The sequence below is a fragment of the Castanea sativa genome, chromosome 8, assembly GCF_040712315.1.
Source record: "Castanea sativa cultivar Marrone di Chiusa Pesio chromosome 8, ASM4071231v1".
In the NCBI taxonomy this organism is placed as follows: Eukaryota; Viridiplantae; Streptophyta; class Magnoliopsida; order Fagales; family Fagaceae; genus Castanea; species Castanea sativa.
In genome coordinates, this window is record NC_134020.1 from 39,255,400 (window position 1) to 39,273,923 (window position 18,524).

Genomic DNA, 18,524 nt, shown 5'->3' on the forward strand with positions numbered 1-18,524 from the left:
GTGTTAAGTACAAGAGATAACTTAATCTTACTCATCACAAACACGAGCCACAAAGCTCACTTGCTTAGTTGTGCATAGAGATACTCATCTAAGCTACAAAAGATGCAAAGTTTAGAAAACTCTATTTTAATGGCCATTCAAGGTACACAAGTACCAATGTAACACACTGTTTTTGTATTTTTTATTTTTTTTATTTTTATGAAAAACAAAATAAAACAAACTAAAACTAATAACAAAAACATGTTAAACAAAACAAAGTAATGTATAAAACTAGACTGACTTAAAACAAGAAAGCAAAAACACAAGTAATGCAATCAAAAACAGAGAGGGAGAGAGAAAAGAAGTGACAAAATCACTTGGAGCCATTTTCCTTCCACACCTTGGAAGAACCTTTCCTTTGAGCAAAGCCTTGAGACGGCGGTGAGGGGGAAGAATTGAAACCGTTCAAGTTCGAAAGGAACATGAGGGCTTTGAGAAGATCTCCATGAGGTGCAAGAGAGGACAGAAACTGATTTTGGTTTCCTGATGCGATCATGCTGTTGTTCTATTAAGTGGCTAACCACTTATAGCAATTAGGTCGAGTATGATCGGCTGCTCCACAATGATGACAAAGATGCTGTTTCTTCTGTTTAGGCTTTTGAGAGTTAGCCTTATTAGCCCTAGGGTTTTTAGCTTCTTTCTTATTTTGCTTGAGGGGTGCTCTTAAGATAGATTTACCATTTTCTATGTTCTCACTAGCTAAATCAGTTTTGACATTAGTGTTCTCAATTTTAACATTATTACTAGAAGGAACAAAAACATTAGTACTAGTAGAAGCAATATTATAAGAAGAGAGATCATACCCTAAACCGGTTCGATCAGAAGTAGATTTCTGAAGACTATGCATCTCATCAAGCTTAGCGCTTGAAGTCCTTTCTAGCTGAGCTCTGACTTGGAACAGTTTTGCCTTAAGCTTCTTGGTCTTCTCAGCCAGGAAGTTGTTCTCAAACCTCAGCACTCCTATAGTCTGATTGGCTTCATTAAAATTTGTGGAGAGTTCTTCACGTTCAAGCTCCAAATCACTAAGCTTCTTGGTGGTCAACCTATATAATTTTTCATGTTTCTCCAAGACCTTGTATAACTTTGCATAGGCTGTGTGGATGTCATCTTGTTCATCCATCTTCTCAAATTTAAATTCCACCAAGTCCTCTTCTTCATCCACATCTTCAACAATCCCCTCAGTAGGATTGACAGTAGCAGTGAAGGCATTTAGAATTCCGTCATCCTCATTTTCGAAATCATCCTCAAGTTCGATGTAGCTTAATGTAGCAGCAAGCGCCTTGCTTTTCCCAATGGTCTTGATATATGTGGGGCACTCCTGTTTCATATGTCCGAAGCCTTGCATCCTTCTTCCCTTTGTCTTGGCTCTTGAACTGAGAAGAACTGGATTATCTACGGTCCTTGTCGAACCCCTTTGCATTGGCATTCTTCATGAACTTCTTAAACTGCCGGGTGATGTAGGACTTCATTTTAGAATCTTCATCATCGGAAGACTCATCAATGTCACTGCTCTTGGCCTTCAGTGCGATGCTTTTGTTCTTGTTTGACTTCCTGAGTCTTGTCAAACCCAACTCATAGGTTTGCAGATTTCCAACGAGCTCTGTTAGAGGAATCTTGTCAATATTCTTGAATTCGTCAATGGCGGTGATCTTTGCATGAAACCTCTCGAGCAGAGATTTGAGCACCTTTCTCACAATCTTGGGTTCGGATATGGTTTCCCCAAGATTAAATGTTGAGTTCACAATGTCTTTGAGCCTGGCATAGAACTCATCAAAAGACTGATCCTCCTCCATCTTGATTTCTTTGAAGCTAGTAGTAAGCCTCTGAAGTTTCGAATCCTTGATAGCCTTGGTTCCTTCATAGGTTGTCTGGAGAATGGTCCACGCCTCCTTTGCAGTTTCAGTGGAAGAAATCTTCTTGAACTCCTCATTTGTGACCGCACTGAATAAATCATTTAATGCTCTACTGTTGAAGTTAGCCACCTTGATCCTTGCATCATCCCAATCGACCGACGCTTCCTTCAGTTTAGTCCAACCCATCTCTACAGCTTGCCACACCTTCTCATCTAAGGACTGCAAGAAAGCTCTCATGCGTACTTTCTAGTACGTATAGTTAGTTCCATCAAATAAAGGAGATACAATAAGTGATTGTCCTCTATCCGTGACAAACAGGGGTCAATGGATCTCACAGTAAAGATTAAACCCTAATCATAGTGTGCCTGCTCTGGTACCACTTGATAGGCCAAGAATGTATTGACCCCTTGTTATGAATTAATTGATTAATTAGCCAAGTTTATTAATTAATCAAATTAACATACAAACGCGTGGTAGCACAAACAAATCACCAATTAACTAAAGTATGCAGCGAAAAATAAATTAACACGGTGATTTGTTTACGAATGGGGAAAACCAACACAGCAAAAACCCCACCAGGTGATTTTAAGGTCACCACTCCCGAGAATTCACTATTATCACAACAAGCGGTTACAAGTAAAGGAATCTAGTACCGTATACCAACCTACAGTTGAACCCTTACTCCAATACCCAATGGGACTTGTTCTGTACTAACAATCTCTCATTTTCAATGCACGGCTCCTAGTACGTGACTAACCAATTGCGCGGATCCCAATACATGACTTCAATCACCAACTAGAGAAGAATGTTGTTTGCAAAGTTCTTTTTTTCTTCAACACATGAAGATCTTGAAGTTGCTTGGTCACAAAACCCTACGGTGTACAAAACACAACTGCTTCTCAAGAACTAGGGCAAACTAGGTTTCTGGTCACACTTGATGAATTATACTCTTGTGCAATTATGCTCTTGGGTATGTAACCTAATATAACCCTTAAAATAATCATTTTATATGTCTAGGGTTGTGAGAAAAGAAAGTCCAAAAACATAATCACGGATTGGAGGAAAAACAGACTCGAAAATCTGAGTTTCATAAACCTCGACAGATATCCTATCTGTCGAGCTGCTGTCGAGCCACGGGCTAGAACAGCTCTTCAAGTCTCGATAGATGTTAGCTATCGAGTTTTAATGAACAACACTTTGTGACTTTGTGTGAAAGAAAGAAAACTTGAAAGGAAAATGTTTGTGTTGGTGCTGTAAAAAAAAAAGTGCATTATGTAGTTAAAAAAAATGATAATGATGAGTTTGAGTTAAGTTAGATTTGTTAGAGAGATAAAGTTTTACTCCTTGTTAAATTTGCAAAATAATTTTATTTAAATATTGTGCTGACGTGAAAAATTGTGAGAATTTCAGAGGTTTCGGTTTTATAATAATAACTAGTCGGAAACTCGTGCAACTCACGGGAACTTACCTATTTATAATAGACTAAAATAATTTTATAAAATTTTAAATTGATTATGAAACTATACTATTGTGTGAATTGCTCCTATCTTTTTTATTACAATTTGATGAATAAACCATTGCTTGAACATGTATTGGGTTGCAAAACATCTAGCTAACAAATTTAGATATTGCAAAAAAATAACAAAAAAATTTTGATGTTAAAACTTCCAAAAGGAATAAAAAAATCAGAAAGTTCACTGGCACTGCTTAGAAATTATTGAAACAAAACAAAATATATATGACTATCAAATAGAGAAATATAAGAGAAAAATAGGTTACCTTCAAGAGAATAATCTATAGTTATAACAGTTGAAATTTGCCAAACAATTTTAGATATTGCGAAAAATTGAACCCAAAAATTCAGATGGTCAAACTTTCGAAAGAAAATAAAATTAAAAATCAAAAGATTTAGAACCTACAAATTATTAAAAAAAATAATAAAAACAAAAAAAAAATAGTCATTATTGCAAGACAATTTCAGTAAGGATGGAAAGCTTTTCTAAGTTTCTTTTTATCCAATTCTTCCTAATTGTTGAAAAATTTGGTTCAAACATTGTCGAACACTTTGAAGGTGCAAATAATATAGGCTTCCAACATAATCTTTTGTTAAATTTGATTGCAATAGTAAGTTTTTACTAAAATTATAAACTTTGACACTTTCAATGACGATAACTATTAAACCGGTACAGGAAATTAAAATTAAATTTGAACTCATAATGGAGATTAAATTATAAAGTTACTGTTGTAATCAAATTTAACAAAAGATTGGAGTAATTTAACAAAAAATTACCTCTCAAATTGTCCCCATAGTTTCAGAGTCCATTAAATCCTATGCAGATTCAAAAATTGTCCAACAATAATGAAACGAATCAAAGGAGATCTGGCAATTCTAGGTAACGTGATATGATCATTCTTTGTTGCTTAGCCGCCAAATAGGTAAATGTTTATTGTTGTTTAGTCACCAATTAAGCAATCCAATAAAAAACTGAGAAACAAAAGATATCACTTTTAAATTCGTTCTTCAAACGTTACACCAACAAAATCATTAGAGAGAGACAGTGACAAAATCAGTGAATCTACCAGGCAAAATTTGATTTTGAATAGCAGATTACATCCTCTAATACGTGCTTAGTTTTAGCCTTTGTGTGTTTTCTCAGGGTTTGAGAGAAGCAAATGAAAGAGGCTATATGAGATGTTTTAGGGTTTGAGAGAAGCGGATGAGAGAGGGGAGTGAGATGTTTTATATATATATATATATATATATATAAGAGACTCATGTTAGGACTCTCTCACTATTTAGTTTAAAAAATTAAAATTTTTTATAAATTAAAATGATGACATGGAAAATTGTGGAGCTAACAGAGCTTCGGTTATATATATATATTAAGAATAATAATAATAATATTATTATTATTTTAATTAAAAATATTAATATTTTATTTCAACCAACATGTTCTCTCTTTGTTGAGGTTTCATTTTTTGAATATTTTTGTACCCGTTTGGATTTTGGACTCACTTGGATACGTCCGATCGAATCCAATAATCCAATTTGGGCAATCCATTGAGTCATAACTTGTTAGTTTTGTCCAAGGAAGATATTCTGCGAAAACAATTTCCATCAGGTTATGAAAGAGACAAAGAACCTTTCACTTTGCCCCTGCATGAAGTGACCAACTCTACTTGAATAAGGGATCTTTCGTTTCTAAAACAAAAAGAAACGTGAAAACACAATGAAAGCTAGGAAGAAAAGGAATAAACTGGATCCAAAGAAAGCACAGAAGCCTGAATTTCCTTCCAATCATCGATCTCCCACTTCTGTGTATAAAACCAATATACTTCATCCATCATTTCCATCTGGAAATTATAATCACCTCAAAACCAACACACAAAACCAAAGCCAAAACACAAAAAAGAAACAAAAGCTAGAGCTAAGATGGAATCCAAGTCACAAACTGATAATCGTGTTTATGAGGAAATTGAAACACAATTTGAGTGGGCAATTGAGGAGGGATTGGACACTCTCTTGGTCCATGTACCAGGTTTGTTTCTGATTTAATTTCCTTTGGTGTTTGTTAATTGTCAATATTGGTCTGTCCAGTTGATTTGGTGTCATTTTAGAGCTAGCTAGACAATAAATATTTTGGCTTCAATTTTGTTGTTCAGGTTTATTAATTAGAATAGCAGATCTTGAAGCTTATAGTATGATAATCTGGCTTTATAGATATGTATATATAGGTACCAATTGTTCATGAGTTTGCAGATCATCTTTCTTGACATTCTTTAAATAAAAATTTGAAAAAAATTTAAAAAAGGCTCTGTAATATCTTAATAACCAGGATAACAAGCCAATTTTCTTTTCTTTTTTTCTTCTTTTTCTTTTCCCCTCTACCAATATGCAAACAGCAAAACTATCTCGCAAAACTCATTCGATTTTAATATTGGTTGAACAAAAAATTAAATTCTAGTTTAAAATTGAACTAGTTTAAATTTATTTATTATGTCTGGATTTAGGTTATATGCAAAATTGTCAAATTTTAGGTTATAAGTAAAATTTTCAAATTTAAAATTGGTTTTGGGTGGAAAATGCAAATGCGAAAAAATAAAAATTCACAAACTCAAATTTTTAGGGAATGTGCATTTTGAAAGAATTAAATTTAAAATTTTCTTTAATAGAAATATATATGGTGCGAACTAATTTTTTAAATAAAATGAAAATTATGACGCGGCAAGTGAAATCATGCAACATCATAAACTCCACATCATCAAAGTGATCTCAATTCCATAAAATCCTTTTGATATGTTAGTTTTCAGCATTTGCCTTCAAAAGTATATGACAATAAAGGCATTTTTTTTTTTTGAAATATTTTAAAGTAAATTGACAGTTTTAAAATAAAGGTCAAAGATTGCAAATTAATCATGAAATTTAATTGTCAAGATAAAAAGTAATAATTTTGTTGAATGGTAAATATGTTTTTCTCATCAATAATAATACATATAACTTTATGATTATTGTTTTTTATCATAAGGTTAAGATACTAATTAGTCTTTGATGTAATTTGTATAAACAATAAAAAAGAAAATTTAAAATCCCATTCCTGATTAATTACCTTAAGCAGTCTAGGATAATGGTTTTAAGTCCCTTAATATCTCTTTAGTGAAAATTACTCCATATTTGACAATTTCTTTAAAGATCCGTCTAGTCAAAAGCTAATTACTCTTTTATTTTTTTAATATTTTTTAAACAAAAACTCATTTCATTAACTTCGAAATTATTTTACATATGAAACATTGAAACCCCCACACGATTTTGGGAATATATATATATTAGGGATAATTACACGTACTTTACCCACCTGTGATTTGCCTCTAATTCGATTTGTCTACCCGTGGTTTTATTTTTGACACTTTACTCACCTGAGGTTACTTTCGTTTATACTCTGTAACCCACCTCTGTTAAAATTAAGAGTAAATAGGTATTTTTGCTCAAGTTTTATGTCTCTCTCCTCCAAAAACAAAAAATAGCACAAAAATCCAAGAGAAAGAAGATCAAAAAGTGGTATTTGTCTTGAACATGAAGAACATACCAAAAAAAAAAAAAACCCAGATCAACCTACAAGATCACTAACTTAATGAAACATCTTCGAAAAATCATTTCTCCAGTTGGCAAGAGGCGCCATTGAGCCGAATCAATTCTTTGTCCCTCCATGAAAATTGGGTTCTAATCTTACAACTTAACTATACAAAACCCAAAATTTCCCAATGACAAATTTATATTGTCATTGGGAAATTTGTTCTTGTTAATGATATAGATTATCATTTGTTGGTTTGTTAAGAGGAAAAACAAAACAAAAAGATCATATTTCAAGAATTGGTGTTTACCACTTGACTCATACAAGAGATACAATTGCGCTTATCATATTTTTTACGGTGAAAAGACTTGTAGTCTTCGAACCTCATCCTCCCCACCCCTCTTTTCGTAGAGAAGAAAAAATTGCTGAAGATTTTGTTTACATTTGTGATGAGAATATCCTACCCAAAAAAAAAATGCACCACATCTAATATTGATGAGAAAGCTTTCACTGGAAAAAGTTACAAAATGCTTGGAAAAAGTTAATATTGCTGATCTGGGTTCGAAGTTAATATTACAAAATGCCTGGAAAAAATGCACCATATCTAATTAATATTGCTGAAGCTTTCACTGGAAAAAGTTACAAAATTAATGCACTCAAGTTTCAAAGATGTTTAATTAAGTCAGTGATCTTGTAGGTTGGTTTGGCTTTTTTTTTTTTGGATATGTTCTTCATGTTCATGACAAATACCACTTTTTGATCTTCTTTCTCTTGAATTTTTGTGCTATTTTTTGTTTTGGGAGAAAAGAGACATAAAACTTAAGCAAAAATACATATTTACCCTTAATTTTAACAGAGGTGGGTTACAGAGCATAAACGGAAGTAACCTCAGGTGAGTAAAGTGTCAAAAATGAAATAACGGATAGACAAATCGAATTAAAGGCAAACCACAGGTGGGTAAAGTGTAATTACCCCTATATATTATGTGTTCCTTTTGCCATTTTATCTTTTAAAAGAATTGTATAGAACAACTACTTTTTATTTAATCTGGTCCGTGCCTAGGCAAGCATATTGCTCAGAAAGGGAATATCTTTTCCTTACTTTTTCTTTTCTCTTTTTTTTTTTTTAATTTTAATTTTTTATTACCAGCTTGAAAAGAGTTTAAGAAAAGCATTACCTATATGACTAGGAAAATCCACTAAAAATGGGAAAGGTAACTATTCAGACTTTTCTATATATATACAATTAAAACGAAAGCAAAATTTTAATGAGAAAAATAATAAATAAATTTTTTAATTATATTTTTATTATGTATTTAAAAATTAAAATATAATAAAATATGTTCAATCTCTTACACTACTCAACTTATTACGTGTTTTATTATAAAATTTTTTTAGAAGAATTATTATAAAAAAACATATAAATTGACGAAATAATAAATGTGATTAGCTCACACCAACAATGTGATAAATAAATTTTATAATTATTTTTCTTTGTATGTTTGAAAATTAAAACAATAATTAATAAGATTTATATGATAAAAATTGCAGGATTTAGTATTTACATTAGTTTATCTCTTTATAATTGCAGGTTTTAGAAGGGAAGAATTAAAGGTTCAAGTAACTTCAGCAGGCAACCTCAGGGTCAGTGGTCAACGCTCGCTTGGTAAAAACAAATGGAAGCGTTTTGACAAAGAATTCACCATCCCACCAAATGTGGACACCAATGCAATCTCTGCAAAATATGATGAAAACATAATCTACGTTAAACTACCCAAAGTGATTGCCCCAGCTGAACTACGTGAGGTGCAACATTCAAAACCACATTTATTAGGACATTCAAAGCCTCAACAAAATCCCAAAGTTGGTGATCAGCCAAAATCTCAGAACTATAATTTTGAAGAACTTGAAAGAAAAAAGGCTGCTGATGCTGCTGAATATATCCAAAGACAAAAGGAACAGCAGGCTGCTCAAAACAAGGTTCCACCAAAGGCCAATGTGCAAGAAAATGCTAAGTATGTCGCACCACAAAAGAGAACCAAGAAGGAGGATGAAGCAAGCAGTGCAAGATGGAAGAGTGAAGATGTTTCACAAAAGGCAACAGAGAAGGCAAAGGAAGTAACAAGTTATGCAGATGGAAAGAGTAGTACTAGCACAGCAGCTGATGATACTACTAATTACAAGTTTTCGCAAAGGCCACCAGAGAAGAAGAAGAAAAGCACAGAAACTGATATTGCTAACAATTATGTTTCCCAAAAGGATTTAGAGAAGCAAAGGAGGGGTGGGTTGGAGCAAACAGGAAAAGTTAGTACCGGCACCAGTAGTGAAAAGCATGAAACTCTTTACTCAGAGAAGAAGGACGCAATGGATGCAAATAAGAAGAGAAGCACAGAAACTGATTTTGCTAACAATATTGTTTCCCAAAAGAATTTAGAGAAGGAAAGGAGTGGTGGATTGGAGAAAGCAGGAAAAGCTATTACCAGCACAACAAGTGAAATGCATGAAACTCTTGACTCACTTAAGGATGCAGCAGAGAGGATGTACAAAGGAGAAACAGCTGGAAATGTGGATGGAATTGGTAAATCTGGTCTAGACGGTTATAGGCAAGTGGCTGGTGGTTTGGCCACGGAGATGAAGAAGACAAATACATTGATGAACTTGGTTGTGGCTGTACTTCTGGTCCTGGTATTTGCGCTTTATCTTAAAAATGCATTAACTAAGTCTGCCTTAATTGAAGAGCAGTAATGTATTTACTATATATGTACAATTGACACTACTTGCATAGACAAGTAAATAAATTGAATAAAGTGGCTTCACAATTATTGCTATAGTGGGGGTTTCTTTCAAATTCATTCCTATGTGATTCTGCTCCTTTGAAGAAAATAATGGTAAAAATATTAACAGTATAAAGGGGGTACTACAATTTTTTGTACAAAGAACCTTACATATTAGTGTAGAATCTTAGAGAATGGTACCAGTACCACATCAATGTTTATTCTATTACAAATATAATATATATATATATATATATATATATAAATAATAAAAAAAAAAACACACACACACACACACAACTCTTATACCAAATTTGAAAAGAAGCTGCATAGCTCTGATGTCAGGTAGAAAGAGAGTGAAATTGAATTATTGTATATAAGAAAAATATGAAAAAGAATATAAAAGAAGGCAAAGGGAGAAAGAATGAAAAATAGAAAGAAGGTAAGGAAATAATGTGATTCAACCTTAGAGTCCTATACCTATAAGTGGAAAATTCTTGATGACTACATCTTTACTATTAAGTTATCTATTACAAGGAATCGATTAATAAGTGTTTATAGTAGACTAAATTTTAAACTAACTACACTTGAACTACAAGTAGGATTAGGATTTCTTTGTTTGCACTCCAAGTAAGTTAAGATTACTTTTCTTGCATTCCAAGCATTGATATCTTTAATATCCCCTACAAACTCGAGTTGGAAACTTAAGGACAACTTGAGTTTGTAGACAAAAATAAGACCTTGAAGGAAATCAGGACCGAATTGAATGTGGAGCAGATGTCAAGCTAGAACGAAGGTAAGATGTACGTAATGATTGAGGGCAATGGCAATTAGGGGTTTTTGGTTTGGTTTTGGGTAATTTGAATGGTGGTTAAACTAGGCTTTCTAATCTTGGATTGTTTGGGTTTGATGATTTGGGTGTCGTGATTTTGAGGTTCTCTGTGTTGGTCGTCAAGTGTGGTGTAGCCGTGTAGGGGACTAATCAATTAAAACTAAAACTATTTTCTACTCTCTCTCTCTCTCAGCAAACACTAATCTAACATAGTTTACAAAACTATTTATTGAGATGTATCACACTGAATTATATACACCACTTATAAAATATATGGAAGACAGTACCAAAAAAGTCCACCCGCTTAATCATACTAAAACCACTTGCAAAGGAATAATGCTATTTGCTACTACATCAATGATATCATCTGTAACTAGGAGCATGTTCCTACAATCATTTAATATGTAGCTCAGCTGGTGCAATCAAAACCAGCTGCGTCAATTAAAAATCTAACTCAACTCTCTGTTAACTCTCGTCCTGCCTACTCTGTACAACAATCTTTTCCGGGAAAAACAACGATGAGTAATTGTATATTAACTAAATGCAGGGGATATGCTACCACTATTTCTAAGAAATGTCAGGCCTTTTGGACTGTGGGGTCGCTTATACAAAAGGAAAGACAAAATGTAACCAGAACATGATATTTGAGAAACATTTTTAGACTACTTGCTGGTCCCCCTAATAGTTGCGAGCAACGAGTTCAAACTGTTCAAGAACCGGGTCAGTTCTATCCTCTTGGCCATCAAATTTTTTTTTTCCTCCAAATCAATAATAAAGAGGTGACTTCGTTTCATGACAAAGTACTTCTTATAGCCCTCATTAATCATTCTCTCTAACTAGCTGCGAACCTACGCGTTGCGCATGATAATTATTTTTATATTAGTTATATTAATTTTTTTATACAATTTAAACTAATTTAATAAAGAGTAATGTATTTTGTAATTATATTTTTATTTATTATAAAAATAATCATAAATGTAATATAGGAACAATCATAAATTATAAATTCAATAATTTTTCTCATACTAAAATGAAAAAAATACAATTTTTCTCAGAAATTCAAAAGGCAAGTTAACGAAAATATTTATTTTTTTAATAAAATTTATTTATAACATTTTGTGAATCATTAAAAAGAATATAAAATTTGAAAATTATTCTTTTAGTTTTAAACAAACTTTCTCAAACTTATTTTTTCTGCCTACAATCCAAAACACTGAATAAAGTAACTAAAAAAATTAATAAAACTTAGCTATGATTAATTGGACCAATTATGAAAACAATTTGTTATTTATAATCTACTAAGGTTATTTTCTTTGTAGAAATTGTAATTTCAGCCATCCAAAACATATTATCAAATAAACAATTATTAGCAAAATCTAAGAATTAAATTTCTATATATGCATTTTTATAAAATAATAATAATAATAATTAAAGTAAAATTGTGAAAGATAAAATTTGTCTCTCATCCAATAATTATTGTTTAGCCAACCTTTGCTTTTCTCTAAATAAATGGCATCATAGAGTACGTCTAATACAATTATTAAGAGTATTGTCCACCACAAAGGATTAAAAAATAAACAAAAATGATTAAAATCTCATAGTTTGACATCTAAATTGAGCACTATAAAAATCATGCTATCAAATTACAATAACTATCAAATTAAATTATTCAAATCATGGATATAGTAAGATAATATTATATTTTTATATTTAATCCTTTATAACGCAATAGGATAACATTTAACAATCAAAGAGAGAGAGAAAAAAACACAACAATTAAAAAAATAAATAAATCGCATTAACCTAAAGTAGATTAAAGAATATAAAAAATTATCAACCTAAAGCGAAAATGAAAGAAAAAAAATCCACCCAAAAATTGAGTGTGTGTGTGTGAGAGAGAGAGAGAGAGAGAACCTTTTTTTGTAAGGGAAAACTATGCATAGAATGAATTAGATATTTTTATTTTAATCCTTTATAACGCAATAAGATAACATTTAACAATCAAAGAGAGAGAGAAAAAACACAACAATTAAAAAAAAAAAACAAAACAAAACTAAATCGCATTAACCTAAAGTAGATTAAAGAATATAAAAAATTATCAACCTAAAGCAAAGATGCAAGGAAAAAAAATCCACCCAAATATTGAGTGTGTGTGTGTGAGAGAGAGAGAGAGAGAGAGAGAGAGAGAGAGCCTTTTATTTTTGTAAGGAAAAACTATGTATAGAATGAAATAGATAGTGACAAATTTATAGTAAGAGAGTGTGAATAAGAAAAGACAAATATAGAGGAAGATGAAGAGAAAGATGAAGAATGATATTAATGTAGAGGATAGTGGAGAGATGAGAAGGTGAGGGAAGGAGAAAGGTTGGAGAAGTAGTGGGAAGATGAAAAGATATAAGAGGGAGAAGGTTGGAGAAGTATAAATATGAAATAAAAAAATATTAAAATAATTATAAGAAAATTGAAAGAAAAAAATAATGACGTAGACACTGACATGGCTCAACGTGAGCGCAGCAACATTAAACTCTATACTTCAGTATTAAACGGTACGCTTTAACTATCAAATTAAATTATCCAAATTATGCTATGTAGTAAGATAATATTATATTTTTATATTTAATCTTTTATAACGCAATAAGATAACATGTAACAATCAAAGAGAGAGAAAAACACAACAATTAAAAAAAAAACAAAAGCAAAAACAAAATTGAATCGCATTAACCTAAAGTAGATTAAAGAATATAAAAAATTATCAACCTAAAGCGAAGATGAAAGAAAAAAAAAATCCACCTAAAAATTGAATGTGTGTGTGTGTGAGAGAGAGAGAGAGAGAGAGAGAAAACCTTTTTTTTTTTAAGGGAAAACTATGCATAGAATGAAATAGATATTTTTATTTTAATCCTTTATAAACACAATAGGATAACATTTAACAATCAAAGAGAGATAAAAAAAAACACAACAATTAAAAAAAAAAAACAAAACTTAATCGCATTAACCTAAAGTAGATTAAAGAATATAAAAGATTACCAACCTAAAGCAAAGATGCAATAAAAAAAAATCCACCCAAAAATTGAGTGTGTGTGTGTGTGTTAGAGAGAGAGAGAGAGAGAGAAAGAGAACCTTTTTTTGTAAGGGAAAACTATGCATAGAATGAAATAGATAGTGACAAATTTATAATAAGAGGGTGTGAATAAGAAGAGACAAAAATAGAGGAAGATGAAGGGAAAGATGAAGAATGATATTAATGTAGAGGGTAGTGGGGAGATGAGAAGGTGAGGGAAAGAGAAAGGTTGGAGAAGTAGTGAGAAGATGAAAAAGTATGGGAGGAAGAAAGGTTGGAAAAGTATAAATATGAAATAAAAATTATTAATATAATTATAAGAAAATGGAAAGAAAAAAATAATGACGTAGATGCTGACGTGGCTCAACGTGAGCACAACAGCGTTAAACATTGTGCTTCAACTTTTAGTAATATATAGATTAGCCATTTTCATTCACCAAGCCTTTTTATGTACTCTTGTTTCTTCATTTGCAACTGCTTTGCAATTCTATCCATCACCATTATCTTCTTTTTCTGCTTCTCCATGATTGTGCATTGTGTACTGCCATCATTCTCCGAGCTCATAAGTGACATGGCTGACGTCTTAATGAAGGATTGGATCTATAACATATTTAAGACAAATATGTGGTCGACAACTTTGTGAAAGAGAACTAGTTCACAAAAGTACCTAAAACTAATTGTGATTCAATGGAAGAAAAGGATGAGTATCGTGGTTCATGCAATGAGAAATCAATAGGAGGTTGCCACTTTCCAGTGACGAGCTATTTTAAGAGGATAAGGTTTCCAAAAAATTTTAATTTTACAACTTCGATTTTCCTTTGGTTTCTTGGTTCTCAAACAAAGGTTGTTCAATGCTTTTGTTAAATCAAAAGCAGTTTCTAATCTTTGCTATTTAGTTCCTAGCATAGGATGCATTAGGATTTTTGCATTTGGATGTTTGTCTGCACCTTCCCATATATCCAGCAAGTTTCTATTTCCTGTTCTTTTATTTCTCAGCGTAATGCACCACCTACGTTTTTAGTATTATTGTGTGCCTGCTGAACACACTCCAGAATCAAATACACTGGATGGAATTGTATAAAACGCATTGCATGAGGATTGCTCTACTCTAAACTAAAAACAAAAGGGAGGAGGGTGGGGGGGTGAAGCCAACTCTTTAAATATTCCATAACTTTAGAGTGTGTTTGTATTTAGAGTAAAACCTAAAATTTTAATCATCCGTTGAAATTAACCGTACATTATTATATCCCAAGCCAGTTATTTGAAATTATGCTACTATCTTAACTATTGGATAGGGCTCTTACTTTATTCCTAACACAGAAAATTCATCAGGAAAGCTACTTCTACAATCTGCTAATATGTGCTTGCTTCAGTACTTTTTTATTAGCAGCCTTCCCAATAAAATCCTGAAAGCCACCAAACATTTCTGCCACATTAATGTAGCAGAAGCCAGAATATGCATGGAAATGGAGGGACTTTGACAACTACTTTTGGTTTTCGATTAAAATGGTGGTGTAGCAAGAAAAGTATGAAATGGTGCAATGCTATTGATTATTCATGTCAGGATTTAGTCAATAGTATTTCTTCCATAGAAGACTTGATGACAGATGAGCTTTAACCTCAAGGCTTTATTTAAGAATGATGAATATATAAGGAAAGTTCACAAGTAGCCATGCTTGATTGTATTAGGATTCAAGAAAGCATCATAAAAGATAATAAAGTGTCAATTGCTTTGACACCTGATTACATGTAACTTGTAAGACAAGTAATACTATTTAAACATAATAAAACTTCTAGTTAACTTTTAGCATATAAGATCGTTTGGTTGAAGATGTAACATGTCTCAGTGAAAGTAGACCCTAACAAAGAGCAACTTAGCAGAGAAATTGATAATAGCAACTCCACCAGATCAGTTACCTTCTTCATTTGGGAACTCCAAGCTCACAGCCACCCACTTGTTGTCACCAATTTGAAGCACTGTAATGCCCTTAGGGAATTCAATATCCGGTAAGCTTGTATACACCCTTACTCTGTTGCATAGTAAGTAACTCATTGTTCCTACATTCTTCATGTTTGAGTCTGAATTTGAGAGAGCAGAAAAATTGGGATGTGCCAAATTAGGAGAAGACAATTGGCCTTGTTTGGGTGACGAAGGTACTGAGTCAGGACAAGAAAATGATTTCCCATTCTCAGTATTCTGGTCTAGTTGCAGCACTGCGGGAGATGAGCTAGAGTCCTTAGTGAAAAATTTGGCAGTGGATGATAACGTTTCCATCAGACCCACTTCTTGAATTCCATCCACTGGAGATATGTATGCCAAAAGTATATTGAATGATCAGCATTTTGGGCTGATAAAACTTGGGAAAGTTCTATAACTATGGAAGAAGTGCTATTTTTTTCATTGTATTAGGAGTTACTTATCAGAAACATTAGAAAAGGGGAAGGGAAAAAGTATTAAGCGCTGGGTCAATATGTAACCTGTACTTTCTTCTTTTGAAGTTTCTTTGTACTTAATGATTGAAGATGGAAGCAGATGATTCTCATCTTCAAGGTTCTGCTGTGATTCCATGGTCTTGGTCAATGTTGAGCTTGTAGTTAGGAGAGCCTCATCTTCAGCAAGACTAGGAGAAGCAGCCTCAGCACTCCGACTCAATCCACCTGAACAGGAAATGAACATTTTCAAAGTACAATCATGGACTTATTTCTTTCATGCCAATGCACAAGAAAAGAAGTAAGCATATTACAATGAAGTTTCGTACACAACATAGCAGTATGGAATGGTGCATCCCAGTAAGAGAAGTAGGTAACTTTCTACTTTGCAACAAATCATTATTCATTTACCAAGAAAACGTTTTTAATGCCATTAATCATGTGCTAGAGGATAGCATTATAACTTTAAAAATGATGACAGTGATGACCATAGCCTATAAGTAGAACTACCTTAACCCCCCCCCCCCCCCCCCCCAAATTAAAAAAAAATATATATATATATATATATATATATATATATATATATATATATATATATATATCCCTTAAGTATGACACTGAACTACAATGAACCATTTCTAGATCCCATTAGCACAAATGGTAGATATTTTATCACCCCTCCCAATTGGCTAAACAGGTGGATAACCTAAAGATAGTCCAAGCAGATGCAATGAATATGCATTATTTAACAATTGTGGGGCACAAATTTCCAGAAAAACAAAATGGAACATATGGAGGGACAGAGAAAGAAAAAAGGAAATCTAGAGAGCAAAAAAAAAAAATTGAAATGAAGAGTAGAAAATAGTACAAATATTTCATTTTCTCTGGAAGTGATAGGGTATAATAAATAGAATTTGTTTAATAATCCAAGTGAAGAAACAATATAGACTGCAAGTTAAACTAGACCACGGAAGAAAGTCTATATCACGCGTTTGAAAGAAGTTTCTCTAGAACGTATGTGAATGGATGGACACAAATCTATAATTAGTATTACTTTTTTTTTGGATAATTAGTCTTACATTTTTTTTTTTTTGCTACACATAATTTGTCTTACTTAATGTACACTGTACATGATGTTTTATAATCGCAGTTACAGTACATATTGAATTAAGAAATGAGTTTAGAGCCACTTATACAATGTTTCAGCAACTTTTTGGAATGATTTATCTCCAACCTAAATTTTCTTTTTCTTTTTTTTTCTGAATGGCTAATGTTCCAGACATAGTATCTAAATAATGAATAGATTAGAATCAAAATCGATGCCCCGAAGAGAACATATTAAATCAATTCTAGTTGCTCTTCATGCAATATTACGAGAAGATCGAACTTCCTTATGCCTAACATTGAAACCAATGGCATAAATACCATCACAAACAGGAACAAGAGACTTACGCTCTTTTAGAATAGAGTAAGCAACCTTAGCAGCATTCAACTCTGCCTGTTTCTTGGATTTACCTTCTTTCCCACGAAATATCTCTCCTTCTACTTCCACATTGGAATAGAATGTCGGCATGTGTAATTCACCTGATTTTGTAGTGTTATATATTGGTATAGAGAAACCTTCCTGCTGAGCTAACTCCTGCAAGAGATTCTTGTATAGACCAAAGTCACCCTGAAAGGGATAAAGGGAGGGAAAATTAGTGAAATTGACATCAACATATTATGTGAATTACAACAAGTACTAAGGCTTAGGCTGCGTTTGTTTCGGCAGTAAATAGTTTCCGAGTGTAAAATGATTTCAGCTGAAAACATTTTCGGGAAAAGAAAATATTTTTAGGTGTTTGGTAACATTTGAAAAAATACTTTGAAATTTTTTTTCAGGTGTTTGGTTGTCATCTTGAAAATATTATAGAAAATGCATTTTGTATTTGTTGCTCACATTTTCTCACATTTTCTTAGCTTCCAATCAATATATAAAAATCTTTTCTCAGATAAACACAGAACAATCAAAGCCAAAAAAAAAAAATCATCAACTTTGGGAGAGAAGAAGGAAGAGAGAGAGAGGAGAGATCATGCGATTGAAGGATTTGATCGCGCGGCGGAGGCTTCGATCGCGCGATCGACGGCGGCGGAGGCTTCGATCGCGCGATCGACCGCGGCGGAGGCTTCGATCGCGCGATCGTCGCGCGGCGGAGGCTTCGATCGCGCGATCGTCGCGCGGCGGAGGCTTCGATCGCGCGATCGTCGCGCGGCGGAGGCTTCGATCGCGCGATCGACGGCGGCGGAGGCTTCGATCGCGCGATGGACGGCGAAGGCGAGATCGCGCGGTGGATGGCGAAGGCGAGATCGCGCGGTGGAGGCTTCGATTTCTGCTTGATCGCGCGGTGGAGGCTTCGATTTCTGCTTGATCGCGCGGTGGGGATCGATCTTTGCTTGATCGTGCGGCGTTGGATCGATATTTGCTTGA

At 33.1% G+C, this 18,524-nt stretch overlaps 1 protein-coding gene across 1 annotated transcript; it reads left to right on the forward strand.

The window, feature by feature from the left end:
• Positions 1–5,221: 5,221 nt before the first annotated feature.
• On the forward strand, positions 5,222–9,787 carry LOC142607038 (uncharacterized). Its single transcript, XM_075778450.1, has 2 exons — positions 5,222–5,431; positions 8,552–9,787. Exons 1-2 carry the CDS (start codon positions 5,326–5,328, stop codon positions 9,703–9,705), a joined length of 1,260 nt encoding a protein of 419 aa, XP_075634565.1. The 5' UTR covers positions 5,222–5,325; the 3' UTR covers positions 9,706–9,787.
• Positions 9,788–18,524: the final 8,737 nt, after the last annotated feature.